The sequence below is a fragment of the Mobula birostris genome, chromosome 29 (genome assembly GCF_030028105.1).
Source record: "Mobula birostris isolate sMobBir1 chromosome 29, sMobBir1.hap1, whole genome shotgun sequence".
Classification (NCBI taxonomy): domain Eukaryota; kingdom Metazoa; phylum Chordata; class Chondrichthyes; order Myliobatiformes; family Myliobatidae; genus Mobula; species Mobula birostris.
Window position 1 is genome coordinate 27,753,092 of NC_092398.1, and position 24,585 is coordinate 27,777,676.

General features: G+C 44.0%; 1 protein-coding gene across 10 annotated transcripts in view; it reads right to left on the minus strand.

The window, feature by feature from the left end:
• Positions 1 to 24,585, minus strand: part of huwe1 (HECT, UBA and WWE domain containing E3 ubiquitin protein ligase 1) — a 279,725-nt gene that overhangs the window by 134,163 nt on the left and 120,977 nt on the right. For all 10 annotated transcript variants that reach the window (XM_072246462.1, XM_072246465.1, XM_072246460.1 and 7 more), the window contains 8 exons: positions 23,609 to 23,721; positions 20,016 to 20,207; positions 16,782 to 16,998; positions 13,286 to 13,408; positions 12,831 to 13,065; positions 9,084 to 9,317; positions 4,622 to 4,750; positions 1,266 to 1,361 (listed from right to left, as the gene is read on the minus strand). In XM_072246462.1, coding sequence (XP_072102563.1) covers positions 1,266 to 1,361; positions 4,622 to 4,750; positions 9,084 to 9,317; positions 12,831 to 13,065; positions 13,286 to 13,408; positions 16,782 to 16,998; positions 20,016 to 20,207; positions 23,609 to 23,721 — 1,339 coding nt within the window. The remainder of the gene's footprint in view (positions 1 to 1,265; positions 1,362 to 4,621; positions 4,751 to 9,083; positions 9,318 to 12,830; positions 13,066 to 13,285; positions 13,409 to 16,781; positions 16,999 to 20,015; positions 20,208 to 23,608; positions 23,722 to 24,585) is intronic.

Here is a 24,585-nt window from a genome sequence, read left to right on the forward strand (position 1 = left end):
AGAGAAGTGAGGACTGGGCCCATAGGACAAGTCAGGCAGGTCAGTTCGCACACGAGGAACTGAGACCTGAGGTCACATACAACACCCAAGTGTAAATATCACCCACACAACAGTACCCACATCAGATCTGAGAAGGCCACAATAGAGAGGCCATGTCAGAGTCGTTGGATTGGGCTGTTACTTTTCTTGTAGTTTAACTTTCTTATGCTTGTTTTTGTTTTTATATAATCACTTAAAGAAATGCAAGTGTTCAGCGAATTTTCCATTTTGTAATTGCCTCCGTATTTTTCTGGAAACTGCTTGGTTTTAGTGGCAGGTGTAATATTACTTGAATGGGGTTATCTGATGAGTTAATGTTATCTGTTGTAATTTCAATAGAATCAGTCTGGTACATGACCAGACCACCTTTTGCACCTCTTTTACTTGGACTCTCTTCTCCTTGGACCCGCCTGGCTCCTCTGACATGAATACTACTTCACAATTTTTGCACTATGTATTTAATTTTTGACATATACTTCTGATTCTGAGTTATAGTCATTTGTTATGTATTACCTAAAATGCTGCCACTAAACAATAAATTTCATGGCATGTGTCTGTGATAGTATACATTATCCTGATTCTGGGTCTTAAATCGTCTCAGAGTCTGGGAAATCTGGGTTGAAATGATCTCTTTACTGGGGAAAGTGGACTTCAGCAAACCTTTGCACCTCAGGACACACCAGCATGATTGCTGGGAACAACAAGGCAGGAAAATGGAGGAGAGAGAGATAATATATCAACCATGAATGAATGGTGCAGCAGATTCAACGGGCTGAATAGCCTAATTCTGCTCCATTGTCTGATGGGATCAATGAAAGGTGGGAGAGTGGTGCCTCAGATTGGTATAAATGTCACCAGAAGAACTGGAATCAGTTTATTATTGGCACATGCACGGAGGCATAGTGGAAAACTTGCCTTGCAGACTGTTCATACTCAGTGCATTCAGGTAACATGAGGTTTCTGGGCACATACATAGGAGGGCTATGCAGCAAGGTAGCGCAGCAGTTACAGTCATGCTTTACATCACCAGTGTCCTGGGTTCAGTTGCTGCTGCTTTGATGAGTTTGTACATTGGCCCCAAGACCATGTGGGTTCCCTCCCATATTACAGACGAGCAAGTCAGTCACATGGGCATGACTGGGCAGCGCATGCTTGTTTGTCCAGAAGGGGTATTACCGTTTAGCATCTCTAAATTAAAAAAAAATAAATGTTTCATGCTAAAGTACCTCTGGTGATTCTGTACTCTGGTCCATTGGAATATCCTGACCCAGTGACATGGCTATTGCCCTCATCATCTGGTCCTCCTCAGACATGCTGAGCTCCTGTGAACAAGTAAAAATAACTATTAGACATGAAGAGGCAGAGAGAGAGAGTAGTATGATTTCCCTTTAACTTACAATTTACACAAGAGCTAATAGCTTTCAATTCCTGAGCATGAAGGCTTGTATCCTGCTGTTATCGGACTCTAGAACAGACTTCTTGTATGATAAGATGGACTCCCAGCCTCACAATCTACTTCGAGATGACCCTCCATTTTATTGTTTACCTGTACTGAGCTTTTTACAGTTCATTCTGCATTGTCATTGTTTTCCACCTCAATACCCAATATACAAGAAGCTGCAGAGAAGTACAGCATGATCAGCCCAATCTGTATGAACAGTATGCAATACAAGCTGTGAACTCTATCTCAGTACACGTGACAATAATAAGCCAATTCCAAGACTATTGAATGGTTCCCCAGTATGATAAAATGGACCCAACCTCACAATCTACCTCATTATGACCCCGCATTTTATCATTTACCTACACAGCACTTTATATGACAACTTTTAAGCTTTATTCAGCATTGTTATTCTAGCTCAATGAACTGAGCATTGATTTGATCTGTATGAACATTATTGTGGTACGTGTAACAATCGTAAACAAAAACCATTAACCTTTCAGGTGACCCTGTCCAGGGACCAGCACACGGACACAATCAAAAGGGAGGTGCATCAGCATCACTAGGAGACCGAGGTGGCTCGACATGTAACCAAACAGGCTAACAGACATACTGTTGAACATATCCCAACCAGATGCATCATGTAATTCGCCAGCACAGGAGCACAAGCAGCTGAAAAGAGTACTGGACTCTGCCCGAATTACAAAGCGCACCCCTCCTCACCACAGGAGGTGCTGCCTAAAGAAGGCAATATCCATAAACTTGCAGCAGTATCACAGGCACAGAGCATCACTCACAGAGAAAACAAATAAACAATTTATACACAATTTTTAATGAGAAACAACACAATTAGAACCAAAATACACAATCTCTTTTGGAACAAAGTGGTCACCACTGCTCTCTTCTCACAGCTCTCATTGGGCAGGAGATACAGAAGTCCCACCCCACCAGATTCAAGAACAGCGACTTCCCTTCTATCATTTGATTCTTGAACCAACTGGCACAACACTAATCATTACCTCGTTACAGCAACTCGTTGCACTACAATGGACTTCTATTGTAATTGTGTTCAGCCCAATATATCATGGCACATCCTTCCCCACCATCCTCAATCTCTGTAGGAGATGCTGCATCATCAAAAATCCCCAGCATCTGGGCGATGCAATCTTTTCGCAGCTACCATTAGACAGGAGATGCAGAAGCCTGAAGTCCCACATGACCAGGATCAGGAACAGCCCCTTCCCTTCAAACGTTTGGTTCTTAAACCAACCAGCAAAACCCTTCTCTCTACCCCAGTACAGCAACACTGTGCCCACTTGACACAACAATGGTCTTTGCATTTTGGTTCTACATAAAAATTGCGTATAACTTATGTTGATTTCTTGTCCTTGAGTGTTGCTTTTACGATGCTCTCTGCCTATGATGGTGCTGCAAGTTTTTCGTTGCACCTGGGCATACCTGTACTCGTGCATGTGACAATAAATTCAACATTGAGCTGTTATTCGCATCCTCTCTTCTCCAGGTGCTAACTAAAGAGGAAATAAGTCAAGTGGAGCAAGGTGAAGCTGGAGAATGTTAACAGAGATTTGCTTTATTTGTAATATGTACACGGAAACATACACTAATATGTGTTGTTTGGTGTCAATGACCAACACAGTTTGAAGACATGCTGTCGAATGTGAGAGAAAGACAGAGAACCGAGAGGAATTCCACATAGTCACAGTGAGAACTTAAACTCCTGGCAGACACTGGAGAGAATTCAACCCCAATCACTGGCACTGTAAAGTATTCTAACTGGCTACATCACCGTCTGGTATAGGGGAGGTGGTGGGGGCACTGCACAGCACTGAAAGAAGCTGCCAAAAGCTGTGAACTCAGCCTGTTCTATCACGGATACCCGCCTCCCCAGCATCCAGCTTCCTTAAAATGAGGCCATCCATCACTGAGGACCCCCATCATCAAGGATACGTGCTTGTCTCACCGCTACCATCAGGAAGGAGGTGCGCGAGCCTCAACGCGCACACTCAACGACTCTTCCCCTCTGCCATCCGATTTCTGAATGAACATTGAACCCATGATCACTACCTTCGCCCACTCCACTCTTTTTGCGCTACTTATTGGTGTCAGAAAGTGAAGCCGGAAACATGACAGAAGTGCCAGACATGAGGCAACTCTGCAGCTGGACCCAAACCTCCCGCTGGATTGGCCTATATAATTGTTATTTTTCTAGCTTAACATCCTTATGCTTGTTTGTCCTTTTATATAATCATCTATATAAATGTAATTGTTCAGCAACTTTTTTTTGTAGTCACAGTTGTTTCTGTATTTTTCTGGGAACTTCCTGGTTTCAGTGGCAGATGTCACATCAATCTGGCTATTCAACTGGAACTTCAATGGAATTTACTGTTATCACTGGTCTGGTGCAAGTACAGAACACGATTGTTTACTCTTTTCCTCTGCTCTTCTTTGTTCTCTCCTCATGCTTCTTCGCCCTTCATCTTCTTTGTTCTTGTAATACTTAATAAACTGATTGTTAGGAACAAGTTTTATGCCTCATTCTTAACTTCCGAGGGGCCTTTGAATCAGGGTCCAACATGACCCGGCATCTTATTGTCTGTGTGCACTAGTTTTCTATGTAACAGTAACGCTTTCCTCGGCACTCTATTATTGTTTTTCCTTGTACCACCTCAATGCACTGGTATAATGAATTGATCTGTTTGAATGGTGTGCAAGACAGACGTTTTCTCGGTACCTCAGTACACGTGACAAAAATAAACCAATTTACCCTCCCCAGAAGCTACCTGTCCCGCTGAGTTCCTCCAGGTTTCCAGCATCTCGTGTCTCTTTTCTTACATTCGCACATTTTAATGGGGACCATTGGCTAAGTGGAATCCCGAGCCTTATGCATTGCAAAAACAGGCCATGCAGCTCATCACCAGCATGCTGACCACTGCTTTCTTTCCCCCCTCTCTTTCCTGCTTTTGTCTGTCTTACCACGTTTCTTTCATTGCTCTTGTAACACTCAATAAAATGATCGTAAGCAACAATACACCTCATTCTTAATTTCCGAATCATTGGATTGCAGAAGCCTCCAGCCACAAAAGGTAAGCCGGTTTAAAAAGGGAAAAAGTTAACACTTGCCCTCACGCGGACGGTGCCACTCAGGAGTGGGGGAGGGTGTGTCAGCAGGTACTCTGTCGCCTGCTCCATGCTGCTGGTGTTCAGCAGGGCCTCCATGGCATGCTCTCGTGTGAAGCCCATGTCCATCAGCTGAAAAACAAAAACAAGACCACAGTCCAATCGAGAGCTTTTCCAACACATGCAAAGGAGACACTGCCTTGCTTCTGACATGGTCTGGGCATGAATCTAATAATGACCCACCTAACAAGTGGCAAGGGGTGGTCAATCAGACCTCACATTGGCTCAGTCACCCAGCAAGATCAAGGCTGATTATTTACCTTAATCATCATTATGTGCCATGTCTAATGATGTGGGTGACCATGCTCTCACAACCGTGACCGTTCTTGGCAAATTTTTCTACAGAAGTGGTTTGCCATTGCCTTCTTCTGGGCAGTGTCTTTACAAGACAGGTGACACGGGCCATTCTCAATACTCTTCAGAGATTGTCTGCCTGGTGTCAGCAGTCACATAACCAGGACCTGTGATCTGCACCGGTTGCTCATACGACCATCAACCACCCGCTCCCATGGCTTCACGTGACCCTGATCGAGGGAGGACTAAGCAGGTGCTACAACTTGCCCAAGAGTCACCTGTTGGCTAGCAGAGGGAAGGAGTGCCTTACTCCTCCTTTGGTAGAGATGTATCTCCACTCCGTCATTCAGTACTAACCTTATATCCACTGATTCTCTTAATATCTTATTATCTCAATTCATTCTTCTGAACTTTAGAATATTGGACTAATTGTCCTCACAGGAGAGATCCCCACTCCAGGAAACAATCTGGTGACCCTTTGTTGTACCAAATTTCACTAGTTACACTTCCCATTACTATCATTGGGGAAGTGGGGCGGGGTAGGGGGAGGAGTACAAAAACCTGAAACAGCTTCATCCCCTCCACTTTCAGGTTTACAAAAAGATGGTGAACAGTAACTCATTATTCTTTTAAATTTTGCACAATTTTGGAAGTTTTTGTCTTTGCTCTGTATTGCTGAGTGAGTTAGGGCTTTTCTTTTTGGAGTGATGGAGGATGAGAGCTGACTTGATAAGATTATCAGAGGCACAGATCAAGGAGATAGCCAGCACATTTCTCCTGGGGTTTTTTTTGTGTGCCATACTCTGCCAGAGCCTCGGCAACCACTTTTTCCAAGTGGTTGTCTTGGAGGAAATATTCTGTGAGTGGTCCCCTACATCCTTCTCACAGAGCAGTTTTTCTTTTTAACGAGGCCGAGTTGGGAGCTCGACACTCATCCCAGCATGGATGGAAAGCGCGGCCGGGAGCGGCCCGACTGGGTTCGAACCCGGGAACCTTCGCTCCGGAGTCCGGCGCTGATGTCACTGCGCCACCAGCCAGCATCTCCTGAGGTAGCCATAGATAATAACAAATCTGAGTGGAAGAAAGAATAGGTGGGATGTCAGAGTGATGGGTGTGTGGAACGCCCTGAAAGGGGTGGTGGTAGAGACAGATACATTAGGGACATTTAAGCAACTCACAGGCACACAGATGATAGAAAAATGGAGGTCTCTATTAGACAGAAGGGTTAGATAAAATAACCAGACCCAGAAATGTTACAGTAAGAGAAGAGACAAGATTTATCTTTATCATAGCACAGACACTGCTCCTTCAGCCCACCATATCCATGCCAAAACAACGCAGTCTTCCCAAGCTGATTCCATTTGTGGGTGTCTGACATATCCCTCAACCTGGTCACTTGTAGGAAGGATGTGGAAGCTTTAGAGAAGGTGCAGAGGAGATTTACCAGGATGCTGCCTGGATTAGAAAGCATGTCCTATAAGGAAAACTTGAGCGAGCTGGGGATTTTCTTTTTGGTGATGAGGAGGATGACAGGTGACTTGAGAGTTTTACAAAATGATAAGAGGCATAGATCAGAATGGACAGCCAAAGACCTTTTCCCAGGGCGGAAATAGCTAATATGAGTGTGTGCACTCTTAAGGCGATCGAAGGGAAGTATTGGTGGAAGTGCGGTAGATGCCACAAGTAGCAATTTTCTTTTTACAGAGAGAGTAGTGGGCATGTAGAACACCCTGCCAGGGGTGGTGGTAAGGGAAGATAACTTAAAAACACTTAAGAGGCTCTGAGATAGGCACATGCATGAAAGAAAAAGAGGGCTATGTAGGAGGGAAGCCTTAAATTAACTGTGGTTAAAAGGTCAGCACAATGTTGTGGGCCAAAGGACCTGTACAGTGCTGAACTGAAATGACAAATTTCACATCATATAAGTCAGGGGCAATAATTCTGATTGATTTAATTCCATGGCGAGAATGAGACCTAGGAACATTATTGTAGGCATGGTCAAATCCTTGGGCAATAAAGGCCGACCATTATCCCATATTCAGGACCTTTATTTTCTATATAACCCTACCACTTTCCCCAGTTAGGTTCCAGCCCGTATACCATTCCTTGGTAAATGTTATTCTGTTTTCAAATCATTGAACCCAGCCTGTAACCGACTCCCAGGGATCTGTTATTCTATATATAAAACCCTGAATCTCTGGATCAGTTCCCAGCCTATAACCCAATCTTAGGGATCTAATATTCTATATAAAGACATCCCAAACACTGTTAGATCGCAGCCTGTAACCCACTCAGGGTTTCTGTTATTCTATATATTAACCCCTGAACCAGTTCTCAGCCTGTAATCCACTCCCGGGATCTGTTATTCTATATATAAACCCCTGAATCCCTGGATCAGATATAAGCCTGTAACCCATTCCCTAGTGATCTGTTGTTCTATATATAAACACTGAAACCTCTGGATTAGATTCTAGTCTGTGACATGTCAATTATTTTCCCAGTTGCTTGGTGTACCTGTGGGCTCCAGTCGGACCACTTCAGCTTAGTTAGCCATTCTCAATACCCCCTGCCTCAGGACTTCAAATCTGAGACAACATAATAAACTGAACTGAGAACAGTATAACAGTGCAGGAACAAATCCTTTGGTCCACTGTGCCTGTGCTGGAACATGATGTGGAATTAAATGCAATCCCTTCTGCCTGCACATGGCCGGGATGCCTCCATTCCCAGCTAACAGCCATTATTGTGCCTGCACCCACCACTTCCTCACAGCAGCACACTCCAGGAACCCACCACTCTGTGTAAAAAAACAAACATAGCCTATACATTGCACATCTCTTTTCCTCCCTCTGTCCTGGGGCAAAAAAAAGGGAACTCCACTACTCTCGAGGTAACAACCCAGCCCGTGCAGGTAGCTAAAACTCTCTAAATCCAGAAAGCATCCTGGACCATTCCAGGCACCCACCACTGTGAAAAAAATAAACTTCTCCCCATCTTTAAACTTTTCGCCCTCACCTTAGATCAGGGGTTCCCAACATGGGGTCCAAAGACCCCGCTATTAACGGTATTGATCCATGGTATTAAAAAAAAAGTTTCAAAACCCCTGCCTTAGACCTATCCCCTGGTATTTGACATTTCTATATTAGGAAAAAAAGATCACCTTCCCTATTTATGCCACTCATTATTGTATGAACCTGTATCAGGCCAGCCCTTCTCTGCCTCCAAGGAGCTTGAGAAAACAACCCAAGTTTGTCCAAACTCTCCTTCTAGTTCATACAGTCTAATCCAGGCAGCATCCTAGTGGACCTTCCCTGCACTCTCTCCAAAGCCCCCACATCCTTCCTGTAATGGAGAGACCTGAACTGAATGCAATGCACCAGATGTGGCAACATATTCGAGGCTCAGCCATTCTCTGTGTAAAAAGACTTCCCCCAAACATCCCCTTTGAACTTGCCCCTCTCAGCAGCATGAAAACAGGCAACACTGCATTCACCACCATACCTACCGAATATTGACTAAGGAGGCTAAGTCATTATTTAAAGGGAAGGGTGATAGGATCGTGATTAGTAAGGGAACAAAAAGTTACAGGAAGAAGGCAGGAGAATACAATTATAAGACATAGAACCAGAATTAAGCCATTTGGACCATTGAACTTGTCTGCCATTCCATCATGGATAACTTATTATCCCTCTCAACCCATTCTCCTGTCTACTCCCTGCCCTTTGACTCCCTTACTAAGGGACATGTTTCTCTTCTGAAGCTCTGCCCTCTGGTCCTAGGCTCCCCCACTAAAGGAAACATCCTCTTCACTTCCACTCTGTCTAGTTCTTCCAATATTCGTTAGGTTTCAATGAGATCCCCACTCAGGCCTGGAGATAAACACACCTCATAGGTTAAACCTTTCATTCCTGGGATCATTCTCATGACCATCTCCAGAGGAGATTTGCAAGAATGGGGTAGAGAGGGTTATAAATCAGCCATGATAGAATGGCTTAATTCTGCTACGACACTTTATGGTCTTATGTAAACCTGCTAAATGGCTTCCTAGCTCCACCTCCCCGACCACTTTCAATCCCCGGCAGACTCGGCCGTACATCCGCCTGTCACATACCTGCTGAAGCTGTTGTTGGTTGACTTGGGGCTCCCGCCTCGGCGCCGACCCCTCCTCCTGGGGACCCTCCTCCTCTGTCCGGCTCCCTTCCTTCTCCTTGGAGAGCCGTTCGCGGATGACCGGCTCGCCCCTCAGGATGTGGCACAAGATGGCCAGCATTGACTCAGCCATGCGGCCGCCATACACCTTCAGAGGTTTTCGGTCCCACAAGTTCTTGATGCAGTTAAAGGCTGCCTAAGGATCATGGAAGATGAAAACTTGAGCCATGAGGGAGGACAGACATCAACTTAAGGCCAATCTACCAGTGTTCTTGCCTAGAAGCTCATTTGATCTTACTGAGCTGGAAAAATCAACACTCTATTCTACCTCTATTACAATCACGCATTTATGGAAAATTCATCTGACACCTGCCCTAAACCTACCTGATTATCAACAAATCTACAGTTAGCACTGTTACAACAATCAGATTCCTGGGTATCTTCACTTCCCAGGATCTTATATGGGAGGGCCACATCTCCTTCATTAACAGAAAGGCCCAGCAGAGGATGCACTTCTTGCAGCAGTTAACAAAGACCCATTTTCCCCAGAACATACTGGTGTTATTCTACATTGCCATCATAGACAGCATCCTCACATCAGCCATTACTGTCTGGTTTTGTGCAACATCTCCTCACGATGTATGAGAACTACAGCAAACTGTCAGGTCATCCAAAAAAGTCACTGTCTGCATCACTGTAGTACCTGTATGTGTCTGGGATAAAGTGGGCAGGGAAAATCATTGCAAGCACTATCCACCTCGGAAGCTCCCTTTTCCAAAAGCTCCCTTCTGGAAAGTGCTAAAGGACTATCAGAACAAAAGCTTCAAACCACCTTAAAAGTTTCTTCCCAGAGGCACTTAAACTGATCAACCATTCTAGATATCCCCATCTAGATAACTGCCATCACCATCTATTACCTCAGTTAAGGAACTGCATTAGAAATACTTTAAACAACTTTTTATAATGTTGTTATCACTGCAAATACATGCTGGTATTAATGCATATTTATTTCATAAGCATACTTTAACCTCTAACTTTATTTTTTTAAGATATTTCATTATCTTTATAATTGGTTATTTTTTTGTTGTATATCATGCCCTGACCAACATACCACAGCAAACTCCTAATACGTGTAATTATATATGGCAAATAAAGTTGATCCTTGGTGCATAAGTATTTGGATGATAATATGGTAAACTGGACCAGCAAATTGATGAATGAAACCAAAAATGGGGGTGTATTGGACAATGCGGAAGAATATCAAAGCTTGCACTGGGATCTTGCCCAGCTGGAAAAATGGGCTGAGAGATAACAGACAAGTATGAGGTGCTGCAGTTTGGGAAGACAAGCCAGGGTAGGACTTCCACAGTGGAGCACTGGGAAGTGTGGTAGAACAAAGAGATCTGGGAATACAGATCCATAATTCCTTGAAAGTGGTAACATAAGTTGAAAAGTTTGGTACGGTAATTGTCCAGTATCAGAACGCAAAGCACTCCAGCATGTGGTGAAAACTGCCCAGCGGATTATCCGCACCCATTTGCTCACTATTGAGAACATCTACCATAAACGCTATCTGGGCAGGGTGAAGAGCATTATCAAGGATGCATCTCACCCTAACCATGGACTTTTTACTCTCCTCCCATCCGGCAGGTGCTACAGGAGCCTCCGCTCCCACACCAGCAGGCACAGGAAGAGCTTCTTCCCTGAGGCTGTGACCCTGCTGAACCTCACATTACAGCGCTAAGCAGTATTGCACCCATATTGTACTGTCTCAGTACTTTTCTATTTGTGTGCTGTAGCACTTACTTTTTATTCGCAGTTATTTTGTAAATAACACTATTTGCATTTCTGGTCAGATGCTAACTGCAATTCATTGGCTTTGTATCTGTACTTGGCACAATGACAATAAAGTTGTATCTAATCTAATCTAATCTAAAAAGCGCACTCAGCACACTGACCTTCATTAATTAGAATACTGAGTACAGGAGATGAGATGCTATACTGAATTTCTACAAGACATAGGTGAGGCCAAATTTGGAATATTGTTTGCAGTTCTGTTCACTGAAGAAATACAGAGAAAATTAACAATGGGCTTGATTACCTGGCTATAGGGAAGGTTGAATAGGTTAGGCCCTGATTCCCTGGAGCATATAAGATTGAGGGGAAATCTGATAGAGGTGTACAAAATTATGAGGGTAAAAGTTGAAATATTTAAGGGGAACCTGAGGGGGAATTCTTTACTCCGAGGGTGGTGCGAGTATGGAACAAGCTGCCAGCCAAACTGGAAGATGCTGGTTCATTTCCAACATTTAAGAGAGGTTTGGGTAAGTGCATGTAGTGGAGAGGTATGGAGGTTTATGGTCCAGGTGCTGGCAGAATAACAGTTCAACATAAACTACACTGGCAGAACTGCCTGTTTCTTGGCGCTAGAACCCCTCAATAATCATCGCAGTGGTGAAGGCACAATGGACTGATAAGTCTGCTGCTGTCATCATTATCATCATTATATGCCGTGTCGTAGGAAAGGGCGATCACAATCTCATGACCATTATTGTTTAAGGTAAATTTTTCTACAGAACTAGTTTGCCATTGCCTTCTTCTGGGCAGTGTCTTTACAAGATGGATGACCCCAGCCATTATTAATACTCCTCAGGGATCGTCTGCCTGGCATCAGTGGTCACATAACCAGGACCTGTGATATGCACCGGCTGTTCATACGACCACCCACCACCTGCTCCCATGGCTTCATGTGACCCTGATCGGGGTGGGGTGGGAGGGAGCTAAGCAGTTGCTACTCCTTGCCCAAGGGTGACCTGCAGGATAGCAGGAGGGGGGAAGGAGCACCTTACACCACCTTTAGTAGAGATGTATCTCCACCCTGCCACTGTGCGGAAGGCTTGAGGTGAGAGGGAAAACTTGAGGGAGATCTGAGAGGTCATACTCATATGGTGTATACTCAGAATGAACTGACAGTGTTTAAAATGTATCTGGATAAGGAAAAGTGGAAGGTTATAGGCATAATGCAGGCACAGTCAGCAGGGACAAGGTGGGTCATAAGGGTCATTTCTTTGATTATCTGATACGGGAGCACAGCAGTTAGCATAGCTGCAGGATTGGGGTTCAATTCCCACTGCAATGCACCAGTATCCTCCCGTGTTCCAACAGCACACGGATTAGTAAGGGCTCATGAATTGTGGGCATACTATGTTGGCCCCGGATGCATGGCAAAGCTTGCAGGTTCTGTTGAGCACATATGGGCTGTGTTTGTTGTGATGTAAACAATGCACTCCACTGTATGTTTTACTGTACATGTGACAAAAAAAGCTAATGCCCATCACAGGTTAAGTCCGTCATCAGGGACCCCCAACACCCACACCATGTTCTCTTCTCATTGCTGCCATCAGATACATAAGGTATAGGAGCCTCAAGACTCTCACCACCAGGTTCAGGAACAGTCCATCAGGCTCTTGAACCAAAGGGGATAACTTCACTCAACTTCGCTTGCCCCATCACTAAAATGTTCCCACAACCTATGGACTCACTTTCATGTTCTCAATATTGATTGCTTATTTGTTTTTTTTTTATTATTATTATATCTCAAGGTTTTATATGGTGACATCTGTACTTTGATTATAAATTTACTTTGGACTTTAATGTTTATCGTTATAGAATCAATCTAGACTCAACACAATCACAGATGTGAACCTACCTTCTGGGTAACCACTAGGAACCTCAGTGCGCTGAACTGTGGGAAGTTCTGGCCTCCAGGAGGTTTGGCAGGCAGGGAGTGGGGGGACTCCAGGACAGTTGTTGGATTCACCATCTTCTCCACAAGCATCAGCCAGGCATCAAGGAACTCGCCCGTGCCGTCCGGCAGATCCGTATGCTCCAGGCCTTCAGTGACTGGCACTTTACCCCCCATGGACAAGGCCCAATTAAAGGTCCTGATGGAACAGAGTCAAGAATGTACAAGGGGGGAAGGGGTGGGTTGAAACCAGACAAGGAAATTAATTAACAGAAATACCACGTTACTCTCAAATATTGCAAGTCAGTTCCCAGGAAGTACAAAACAACTGAGATCCACAAATTCAGAGAATGACACGTGACAAACAATGTGGGCATTTCACTGTATGTTTTGATATATTTTTGAGCAGGAGTACTCACTCAAATAGGGCATCATGTCCTCCAGAGCACAGGAACTTCTGCAGCATCAAATGATAGGGGTACTTCCTCTCATCGAACAGCATGGGTGAGGTGAATCCCACTGAGCAAATGAAGAAGGTCAGCCTGACCGAAAAAGAAAAACCCCAGGGCTCAGTCAGTCACTGCTCAGCAATGCCAGCATTTATTGTCCGTCCCCAATGCTAATAACCTAAGGCGGGGGTAGGCAACCTTAAGCACAAATGATTTCCTAGCATGCAGTATTCATTAATTTGAGGCAGAACATAACTAGATGTATTTAAATGCATAATTCTCATATTTCAAGCTTTTAATGGCATTTATCTGGCCCACCGTCTGCTCATTAATACGCGATCAGGCCCACAGAGGCAAAAAGGTTGCTGACCCCTGACCTAAGGTATTTAAGTGTCACCATACAAGTACATAATCCCCTCAAAGTGGCAACATGAGTAGATGGGACGGTGAAAAGGGGATTTGGCACACTTGCTTTCATTGGTCAGGCCACTGAGTACAAGAGCTTGGATACCACGGTGCATCTTTACAAGACACTGATCAGACCACACTTAGAGCTTTATGTTCAGTTCTGATTGCCTAGCTATAAGGAGAGTGTCATGAAGAGAGAAAGAGCACAGAAATGATTCAAAAGCGTGTTACTGGAGAGCTATTTCCCGAGGAAGAGGAGGTGGTGGGTGGGGCGGGGGGGGGGGTACCTGTAGAGCATGGTTCCCAACCTGTTGCATCCCACAGACCAAGGGATCCATGGACCCCAGGTTGTGAAGCCCTGTTATGGAGGTTATAAGTATCATGAAGGGCATACCCAGAGTTGGGTTTAAAGGAATAGTTTTAAGGTGGGTGGGCAGGGTATTTTTTTTTAAACAGGGCACCTGAGAGGGAAACTTTTTCAGTGTGTTGCAGACATGGAATAAAATGCTTGAGAAAGTGGTAGAGGTAGGTATAATTACATTTTTTTTTTAAATATCTAAACAGGTACATGGATAGGAAAGGCTTAGGAGGATATGGGCCAAGTGCAGGAAAATGGGTTTAGCTCAAATAGGCAACCTGGCCAATATTGACTAGTTGGGTCAAACGGTCTGTTTCTGAGCTTCACAACATTGATTCTACACTGACTGACTCTACTGGCATGTCTAGAGACACGCATATTGAAGATGCCAAAGTAACACGTAACAAAATGCTGGAGGAACTCAGCAGATCATACAGCATCTACGGAGAGAAATAAACAGTCAAAGTTTCATCAGGAGTCAGTCATGGCCCAAAGTGTCCCCTTGTAGATGCTGCCTGACACACTGAGTCCCTCCAGAGTGCAAAGAAGTTCAGAGGTTTAGAGAGGAATGGTCCCCCTCACCTGGTTTCTCCCATCTCCTTCCACTCGCCCTACACCATCTTCTGGCTTCTACCGCTTCCTCTCCAGTCCTTACGAAAAATCTTGGCCAGAAACGTCGACTACTTATTCCTCTCCATAGATGCTGCCTGATCTGCTGAGTACCTCCAGCATTTTTGTGTGATACTTAGGATCTCTAGCATCTGCAGAATCTCTTGTGGTTGTTAAGATGCCACACTTCTTCCCCTGAAGGAAGTCAGGTGGATCAAACAGTTCTTTATTCCTTCCACGCCGCGCACCCCCCCCCCCCATATTTTGTGTTAACCCAATGTTAAGCTTAGTTATTTGAATTCAAGTGCCCCGGGTGCCACAGTGGCATCGTTCCACCACCTCGACCTTGTTGCCTAGACTGGAAGGCTTTAAAGATACGTGGCCTTGCCAACAGTCGAGGCGGCTGAAGGGCTCAGGTTTTTGAGGCAAACAAAGCATTTCACTGTATGTTTTGATATATTTGTGACACATAAGTAAATCAGACCTTCTGGGGGTTTATAAAATTATGTTGGTGTACATCAACTGGATAGTCACAGTGGGTGTGGGGAGTCCAGCTTCATTCCATTCATTGATTTACTTATTTAGAAAGACAGCATGGTGGGCCGGCTGGTGGCACAACGACATTGGCGCCGGACCCGGGAGCGGAGGTTCCCGGGTTTGAAACTAGTCGGGTCCACTCCCGGGTACGCTTTCCATCCGTACCGGGTTGAATGTCGAGATCGCAACTCCACCTCATAAAGGGAAAATACTGCAAAAATGTCTGAGAGGAGTGGCACGCCACACAGACTCTCTCTCTCCATGCCTTGTAAAAGCCATTATCACGCACGCAGGCACACGCCAAAAAAAAAGGGAAGAAAGACAGCATGGTAAAAGGCCCTTCCAGTCCGACAAACCACTGCTGTCCAATTACACCCACATGACTAAGGACTGGTACAGCTTTGGAATGTGGTGGGAGGAAACCAGAACACCCTGACAAAACCTACGTGGTTGGGGGGGTGGGGGGAGGGAGGAGGGAGACGTGATGGGAATTGAACCTGACTGCCGGCACTGTAAAGCATCTATGCTAGCTGCTACGTTACTGTGATTAAGGATGAACAGCTTTTTACTGGGCGGTGTTAACAAATAACACTCCCTGGCAGATACAGTACTGAACAGCACCGTTCTCTCTAAGCTTTGGGTGCGTGGCCCCGCAGTAACTGAAATGCTCCCACACACATAGCCTTTGTTGCTGCACAACTGAAAATAACAAAGTAAAAGGTGTGCTTGCATCTATAAGTTCTGACGTCGATAATGTGTCTATTATTCAATTCATTTAAAGTTTGTGTAATCACTTGGATAAGAGATTTTCTGAAGTTAAGTTCTGAGAATGGCAAGCTCTTGACCCTGTTGCTATTGCAAACGCAACCAATTTTGAATTTGTACGAGAGAATACTCAGCTACAATTACAATGAAAGAATTGCCTCAAAAATATTGCAGCAATATTGTAATTTCAAATTTATCGTTTCAGAAAAAGTTAAGCCTGATTCAATTAAGACATTCATTGATATGTTGAACTACGTGCTTAGAAATGAAGAATTTGAAGAACTGTCAATTCCTGTTGACATCATTGGAACATTTCAGGTTCTAGTGCTGACTGCGAATGTTGATTCTGCCTTATGAAGTCAATCAAATGGAAATCCAGAAACAGACCAGAAGTGGAACATTCCGATGATCTAATGCAGATTAAGACATCGTTTATCTGGATGTGAAATTAATCTGGACGATGTTTATAGACATTGGATTTGTAATAAAGACATACAAGTTTATGAAATGTGAAAGGCTTTCTTTGCAGTACTGTGTTTCACTATATCCTTCAATTAATAAATAAAATTAAAAATACACAATTTTAAAAGTTTCATTCTAAGTATTCATAGTATGCATATTATTAAAAAGAACATTTTAGGTTTTCAAACCATGTAAAAATTTCCTGCTCAGATCAATGGTTGGTCCATGTAGCTGAAAGTGGGAATGTTGCTGAACAGGCTTCCTTATTCACACTTCAAACCAACTTAACTTCACATTGTAAAGCAAACCCCAACTACAAGGACGTACCTGAATCGAGGAGTTGGCGTGTAAGGTGGTGGCTGCCACGACAATCCTTTTGTTAGCAGCTTAGTGAGAGCAGACGCAGTCCCCCGTGCTGCGGGTGTGGGCGCTGTCGTCGTGCTGGCAGGGTGATGACTCCGTCTCTGCCGCACGGGTGATCCGACGCACAGCTTCACCAACAAGCCAAAGAGCTCAGCCAGAGCCCTGCCGAGCCTCGAGGATGCTGGATTGACGAGGTAGAAGGAGAGAGCCATTAAGTGTGAGGGGTTGGGGGAGAAAGCAGGATTAAGTGAAGCAAACTGCTTTAGATATATAACAGAAAAAAATCGCCTGAAGAGGGAGCTGCTGGCATCCGGTGCTATGAATGGTAAGGGAAAAGTAAACACAGAATCCAAAGTTTTACCACTGACGCATGTCGTGCAATTTCTTGTTTTGTGGCAGCCGTACTGTGCAATACATAAAAACTATAAATTGCAATTAAAATATATATAAATAAAATCAAATGAAAAACATAACATAAAATGACAGCAAAAATAGTGAGGCCATACTCATGGGCTGGTTCATAATCCACTCAGAAATCAGGAAAAAAAAAGCTATTCCTATAAAAAGTTGAGGAACAAAGTTCCTGCTCCTACTTGCTGCAGTTTCCAGGAAGGTGTGAACAGCAGCTCAGGGACAATCCTGATTACCAAGAGCAGACAGTCTGCACACAACATGGCCAACAACCGTGTGAGAGGAAGACATGAAAAGGAAGAAAACATTGGGGGGGGGGTAGCATTTGTCAAATACATTAAGTCTCGTTACCCATGAGATATAGGAAAAAAACACCCCATGTATAACAAAAATGCAGGTACACTACAATCAAGAACTAGAAGGCATTAGTTTAAGATGAGAGGGATAAGATTCAACATGGTTTCCTGAAAGAGGAGATGACGGCACTAGGGAGGCTGCATTTGAAGTATTGTGCTCAGTTTTGGTCCCCCAAGACTGTACGAAAGATTTAAAAGGACATTGTTAAGGAACAAGGATCTGAGCTGAAGGAATAGATTGGACAGGCAAGGACTTTATTCAATTGGGTGTAGGGAACAGGTTACCTTATAGAAGTATATAAAAGCAGGAGGGGAATGGTGAAGTGGTATTTGGTATACAGGCTTTCATCAGTCAGGGCATGGCCTATGGAAGTTGGGAGGTCATGGTGTGACTGCACAAGATGTTGGTGAGACCGCATTTGGAATATGGTATATAGGAAAGATGATTAAACTAGAAAGACTGCAGGAAAGATTTACAAGGGTGTAACCAGCACTTAAGGAACAGAGTGTAGGGAGAGGTTATACAGGTATGGATATTATTCCCTGGAGTACAATAAACTGAGAGGCAATCTTACATAGGTATATCAAATCATGACGGGTGTGGATAGGGTGACCATTCAGTCTTTTTCCCCCATGGTTGATGTATCAAGATCTACAGAGCAAAGGTTTAACGTGGGAAGCAGATCTAATTAAGAGCCTGAAGGAAATTTTTATGAACGCAGAGGATGAAATGTATGTGGAATGAGCTGCCAGTGGCAGTGGCTGAGGCAGCTACAATAATTTTTAATAGACAGTTGAATAGATTTGGTAGGTTATTGGCCAAACATGGGCAAATGGGATTCACTTGTGTCATGTATGCCCGAAGCAAGCACAACGATGGAGTCAGCAGGATTGAGCGTTGTTACTTGAGTCACATTAGTAACAGTACACGGCGGGCAACTTACAGTGTGAGAGCAATGAGATGAAAGCAGGTGCACTCAAAAATAGGCATCCAGAAGAGAGAGTGTCCTCGGCATATACGGGGTTCAAACGATTCACTGTGTGATTAATCGACTGCGTGCATATTTGACGCCCTCTCACAATCTATCCAATACGGTTCAATGTGAATGGGCATCTTGGTCGGTGTGGAGCAGTTGGGCCAAACGGCCTGCTTCCAAACCGTATAACTCTAAGACCCTTGAGGCTGCCAGCAACAATATCAAAGGTGCAACTGGAGAGGGTGGGACGCAGCCTCTCTGTTATCAGGAGATTGGGAAGGGTAAGCCTATTTCCTCTTGAGCTGAAGGAGGCTAAAAGGGAATGATACAATTATGATCGGCATAATTTGGTAGACTGCAGGAAGTGTTTCCCCTTAGAATTGTAGATTTAGGGTAAAGGGAGGCATTTTTCACCAAGAGTGGCGAGGACCTGCGATATACTGCCTGAGAAAGTGGTGGTAGTCCCAGACAGGATTTAAGTGTCGAGATGAGCACTCGAATGGCCTCAGCTAGAAGCATGCTGGCCAAGTGCTAAAAGATGGGATCAATACAACGGTTGCTTTGCAAAGGCACCTGGGAGTCCTCGTGAAGGATTCCCTAAATGTTAACTTGCAGGTTGAATCAGTGGTAAGGAAGGCAAATGCAACATTAGCATTCATTTCAAGAAGGCTAGAATATAAACAAAAATGTAATGCTGAGTCTTTATAAGGCACTGATCACACCGCACTTGGATTATTGTGAGCAGTGTTTGGCCCCTTATCCAGGAAAAGATGTGCTGCATTGGAGAGGGACTCTGAGCCTGTACATATTGGGGATACAGATCAACAATTCCCTGAAAGTGGCATCACAGGTAGGTAGGATCGAAAAAGAGAGATTCTGGCACAGTGGTTTTCATAAATCAAATTACTGAATACAGGAGTTACAATGTTATGTTGAAGTTGCACAAAACAGGCCTCATATGGAGTATTATATGCAGTTCTAGTCACCTACTAACAGATTTGCAGGATTTGAGGACCCGAGTAATTGGAAAGACTAAATAGGTCAGAACTTTATTCCCTGAAGCACAGCAAAATGAGGAAAGATTTGATAGAGGTATACAAAATTCTGAGGGGTATAGGTAGGGTAAATGCAAACAGCTATTGAGGTTGGTTTGATTTCAGCTAAGGTTGGGTGAGACTACAACTAGAGGTCATGGGTTAAGGGTTAAGGGTGAAAGGGGAACCTCATTATTTAGAGGGTGATGAGAGTGTGGAATGAGCTGCCAGCAGAAGTGGTGGATGTGGGTTTGATTTCAGCATTTAAGAGAAGTTTGGATAGGTACATGATTGGGAGGGGTACATAGGGCTATGGTCCAGCTGTATGTCAATGTGACTATGCAGCATGGTTTAAAAGGCCTGTTTCTGTGCTTTACTGTTCTATAACTATCAAATGGCTTCACCACCCCATCAGCTCACCTGAGAGCAAAGGCTTGATCTGCTTAATCCGTGCAGCCATGGCTGGGGTGATCTTGGACTTGCCCTTGGCATCGGACGTGCTGGGCTCGTCAGTTTCCATCGGGGCTAGGGTGTCCCCATCCAGGCTTATCCCCTCCAGCAGGCCCTGTGCTGACGTCTCCACACCGCTACCTGTCGCCTCCATCTCAGCTTCTGAGAGACCATTAACAAAGGGGAGAAGAAATAAATGAGTTTCAGGGTTAAAAAATGCTGTGTCAAAGAGCATCTGTATCCTTCAGTGCTTCCAGCACTTTCATCCTCCCCTGATTGTCTTAAAATGCCAACTAAGCAAAAGCAGCTTTATTTCACACTCTACTATCCTCTCCTATCAGATTCCATCCCCTTCAACCCTTCGTCACCTCCCAGCTTCTCACATCACTCCCACTCTCCTGCTCCCTCAGCTGTCTGTTTATCATCGTCCTCTCACCTGGATCCACCAATCACCTGCCAGACTGTGCTCCACCCAACGTGTTGTACTGGCTACCTCCCCACATTCTTTCTACTCTTGGTAGAGGGTCTCAACCTCAAATGGCAACTGTCCGTTTCCCTCTGAAGCTGCTGGCTCATCCAGTGAGCTCCTCCTGCATTTTGTGTGTTGCTCCACATCTCCTGTATCTGCAGTCGCTCATATTTTCAATACATACCAATCACCCAGCTTCTATCCTACATTGAGACCATAGAAAACAACAGGCTCTTCAGCCCACAATGTTGAGCCAATCTCTTAACCTACTCCAAGTTCAAACTAATCCTTCCCCACCACATCACCTCCATTTTTCTGTCATCCATGTGCCTTAAATGCCTCTAATATATCTGCCTCTACCTTTCCAATCACTTAGCACTCTGTAAAATTTAAAAAACTACCTCTGACATCCCCCTTATATTTTCCTCCAGTCACCTTAAACTTATACCCCTTGAATTAGCCATGTCCATCCTGGGAAAAAGTCTCTGGCTGTCCACTCAATCTATGCCTTTCATTATCTTGTACACCTCTATCAAGTCACCCCTTATGCTCCCCTCCAAAGAGGAAAGCCCTACCTCGCTTAGTATCCTCACAAGACATGCTCTCTAATTCAGGCAGTATCCTGGTAAATCTCCTCTGCACCCACTCTAAAGTTACCACATGCTTCCTATAACGAGGCAACTAGAACTGAACACAATTTTCCAAGTGTGGTGTAACCGGGGATTTATAGAGCTGCAACACTGGCTCTTTAATTCAATCCCCTGCCTACTGAAGGCCAATACACCATACACCTTAACAAACTTGTACAGCAACTTTCTGAGTGATCACAGACATGGACTCCAAGATTCCTCTGTTACTCCACAATGCCAATGACCCTACATTCTGCTTTCAAATTTCACCTTCCAAAGTGAATCATGAGCCACTTCTCAGCCCAGTTCTGCATCCTAATCCTCAACAACCTTGCAGATCAACCACTGCTCCATCAACCTTCATGTTATCAACCCACCCTTGCACTTCCTCATCCAAGTCATTTATAAGAATCACACAAAAAAAAAAAATCAGGAGTCCTAGAACAGATCGCCACAGAACATCACAGCTCACCAAACTCCAAGCAGAATACACTCCATCTAAAACCACACAGAACATAGCACTGCAATTCTACACTGCCAGGAGAGCATCAGCTATTACTGTCTAGTTTCATGCAGCACCCTCTCACAGTAGACGAAAACTGCAGCAAACTGTCAGGTAGACTGGTTACAGTCTATCCATCACTGCAGGACTTGTCTGTGTCCAGGACTAAGAAGGAGGCAGGAAAATTAATTGTAGACACTACCCACCCAACTAACTGCCTTTTCCAAAAGCTCCCTTCTGGAAAGCGTCAGAGCGCTATTACAACAATAACGTCACACCATCTTAAGTTTCTTCCCTCAGCAGGTTAATCTGATCAACGATTCTAGTTAGCCCCACTACCCTCTCTGTCATTACACTGTTAACACTTCAAACCACTTTTGATAATGCAGTTTACATTGTAAATAAAAGCTGTTATTTTATTTATTAAAGTACATTTTACAGCTTTAATCTCTAACTTTAGTAGTTTTTTTTTAGATACAGTGGATTCTGATTAATTGGTCCATCAGTTAACCTGAGCTAACACGTATCTGGGACAACCCATAAAGAACAAAAACTAATGGAGAAAACAGCCCAGATTCCTTTCGATTATTTGGGATGTTGGGACAAGAGACTGTTGATGAACAATTTCTAACTAGCGTCAGTTGCATGAACCTGTCTGGCTGTTAGACACTAAACCATGCTTAGAGATCTACTTTTAAATAACATCATTTGTTTACACTCGTATTCAAAAAGCAGTGATATTTGCTACTGATATTCGGCGAGAAGTAAGCAGCATGACAATTTTAAATTGTTTTGTTCAATGCGGTTTCAAACATTCAGGCCAGAATGCCAGAAACTGCCGTGAGTGAAAATAGAATAATTTTAGTACTCCAACAAGTTGGGATCTATGAAGAATTTGAAGGTAGACAATTATCTTGAATATTGAAAATTGAAAATGAAAACTTAGAGGATGGATTTGTTAAAAGCATTGTATGACGGCAGTCCATTATCCGCAGTAGATATGCGCTAATTTTGTTCATTTACAGTTAATCAAATGAACATGGTAGTTTGTTAGTTGTATCTTGCATTTGACGATGACAGTGAAATCTGTGTGGGGAAGATTTTAAAGTAGAAAAGCTGTTGCACTAGGACAGTTCCACAATCTCGATCTCAGAAGTCTAGGTCCATTGGCACGTGTAGCCCTCACAAACAGGGGTCTTCTTTGGTTACAGTGGATGATCATGACTTCTTCCTTGTCATGTCCTTCCCTCTCCGTGAAGCCTTCCAAAACCGCCTCCTTGGCCACTGATCTCACTGTCGATCTCATGCGACCAGTCCCCCAGAGCAGACCACATACTAGGACAAGCATGACCCTAATTCATCAGGGTATGAAGCCCAACAGCGACTCTCACTTGGTTTAGTCCGCCTGTCAAAATAGTATACCAGGGTGTGGTTGCTGTGGCATGCAAACAGTGCAGCTACTTACGGGTGAGAGCTGATCATCTGGTGGGGATCAAAGGTGAGTGAGCTGGAATGGACACTAAAAGCCACTCTACAAGAAGTGCTAACCCTTCCCATACACAGCAGCACATAGCAGATGAATACCTCTATCGATAACTATTAGGAACTAATACAGTTTTATAGTAATGTTGTCGCAATGGGGTAATGTTCCAATTTATTCTGTATTTCATTTAAATGCAGACTTTGTTACTCAATTAAATGGTAGTTTATCTTTTTTTTTAATACCTTTTTAACTAATTTCCATGAAACTTCAGCTAATTGGGACAATTGCTTAATTGGGCCAATATGTACTGGTCCCAATGTATACTTTATTTTTGATTTAATTCCTTCTCATGGTTAAATGTTGAGTTTTGTTGCATATCATGCCCTGATAAACACACCACAGCAAATTCCTAAAACAGCAGATAAAGTAGCTCCCTGAACCCATGTAATTCAAATCCGCACTACCTGGCTAACAGCTCACCTGGTCTCTTCCCTCCGGCTGCGGAACCCGGTGCGGCAGTAGCAGCAGGTTTCTCCTCCTTTGGCACCAACTTCTGCATGTCAGCCTGACCAAACTCGCAGCCTGCTGGTAGACTAAACGCAAGGGCAGTGTTAGCTACGTGCTTGTCATCTCAAACTGCTAATAATAAACCTGATTTATTATCTCTCTCAACTCTGTTTGGGCCACTTATCTACAAAAGGATGTGTTGGCATTGGAGAGGGTTCGTTTGATGGTTCTGGGCTTGTACTAACTGGAGATTAGAAGAATAAGAGAGCATCTTATTGAAACCTATCAAGTACTGAAAGGTCTACATTCCTTTAGAACAGAGATGAGGAGGAAATTTTTTTAGCCAGAGTAGGTGCAGCTTTGAAGTTCCTTGCCACAGACAGCTGTGGAGACCAAGGCACTGGGTATATTTTAAGTGGAGATTGACAGATTCTTGATTAGTAAGAGTGTCAAAGGTTACGGGGAGAATGGGGTTGAGTAGACTCAATGGGCCAAATGGCCTAATTCTCTTCCTATGTCACTGAGGTTGAGTGAGATCAGAAGAGGGTGATAAGTGAAACATTCAAGAGAAACCCAAGGGATATCTTCTTCATCCAGAGCATGGTGAGGGTGCAGAATGAGCTACCAGCGGAAGTGGTAGATGTCATTTGAAGAGATATTTGGATAACTACCTGAATATGAAGGATACGGAGGACTATGGTCCAGGTGCTGGCCAAAGGAACTAGGCAGAGTAACAGTTCGGCACGGAATATATGGGTCGAAGGGTCTGTTTCTAGACTTTTACACTGACTTCCCCTCTAACTATTCTGCATTCAGAATATTGGCACGAGGGAGAAGGCACAGCGGCATAACAGTTAGGGTAACGCTAATGCAGTGGCAGTGACTGAGGTTCTATACTTTCTCCCCCAACAGGACCATGTGGGATTCCTCCCAGTGCTCCAGTTTCCTCC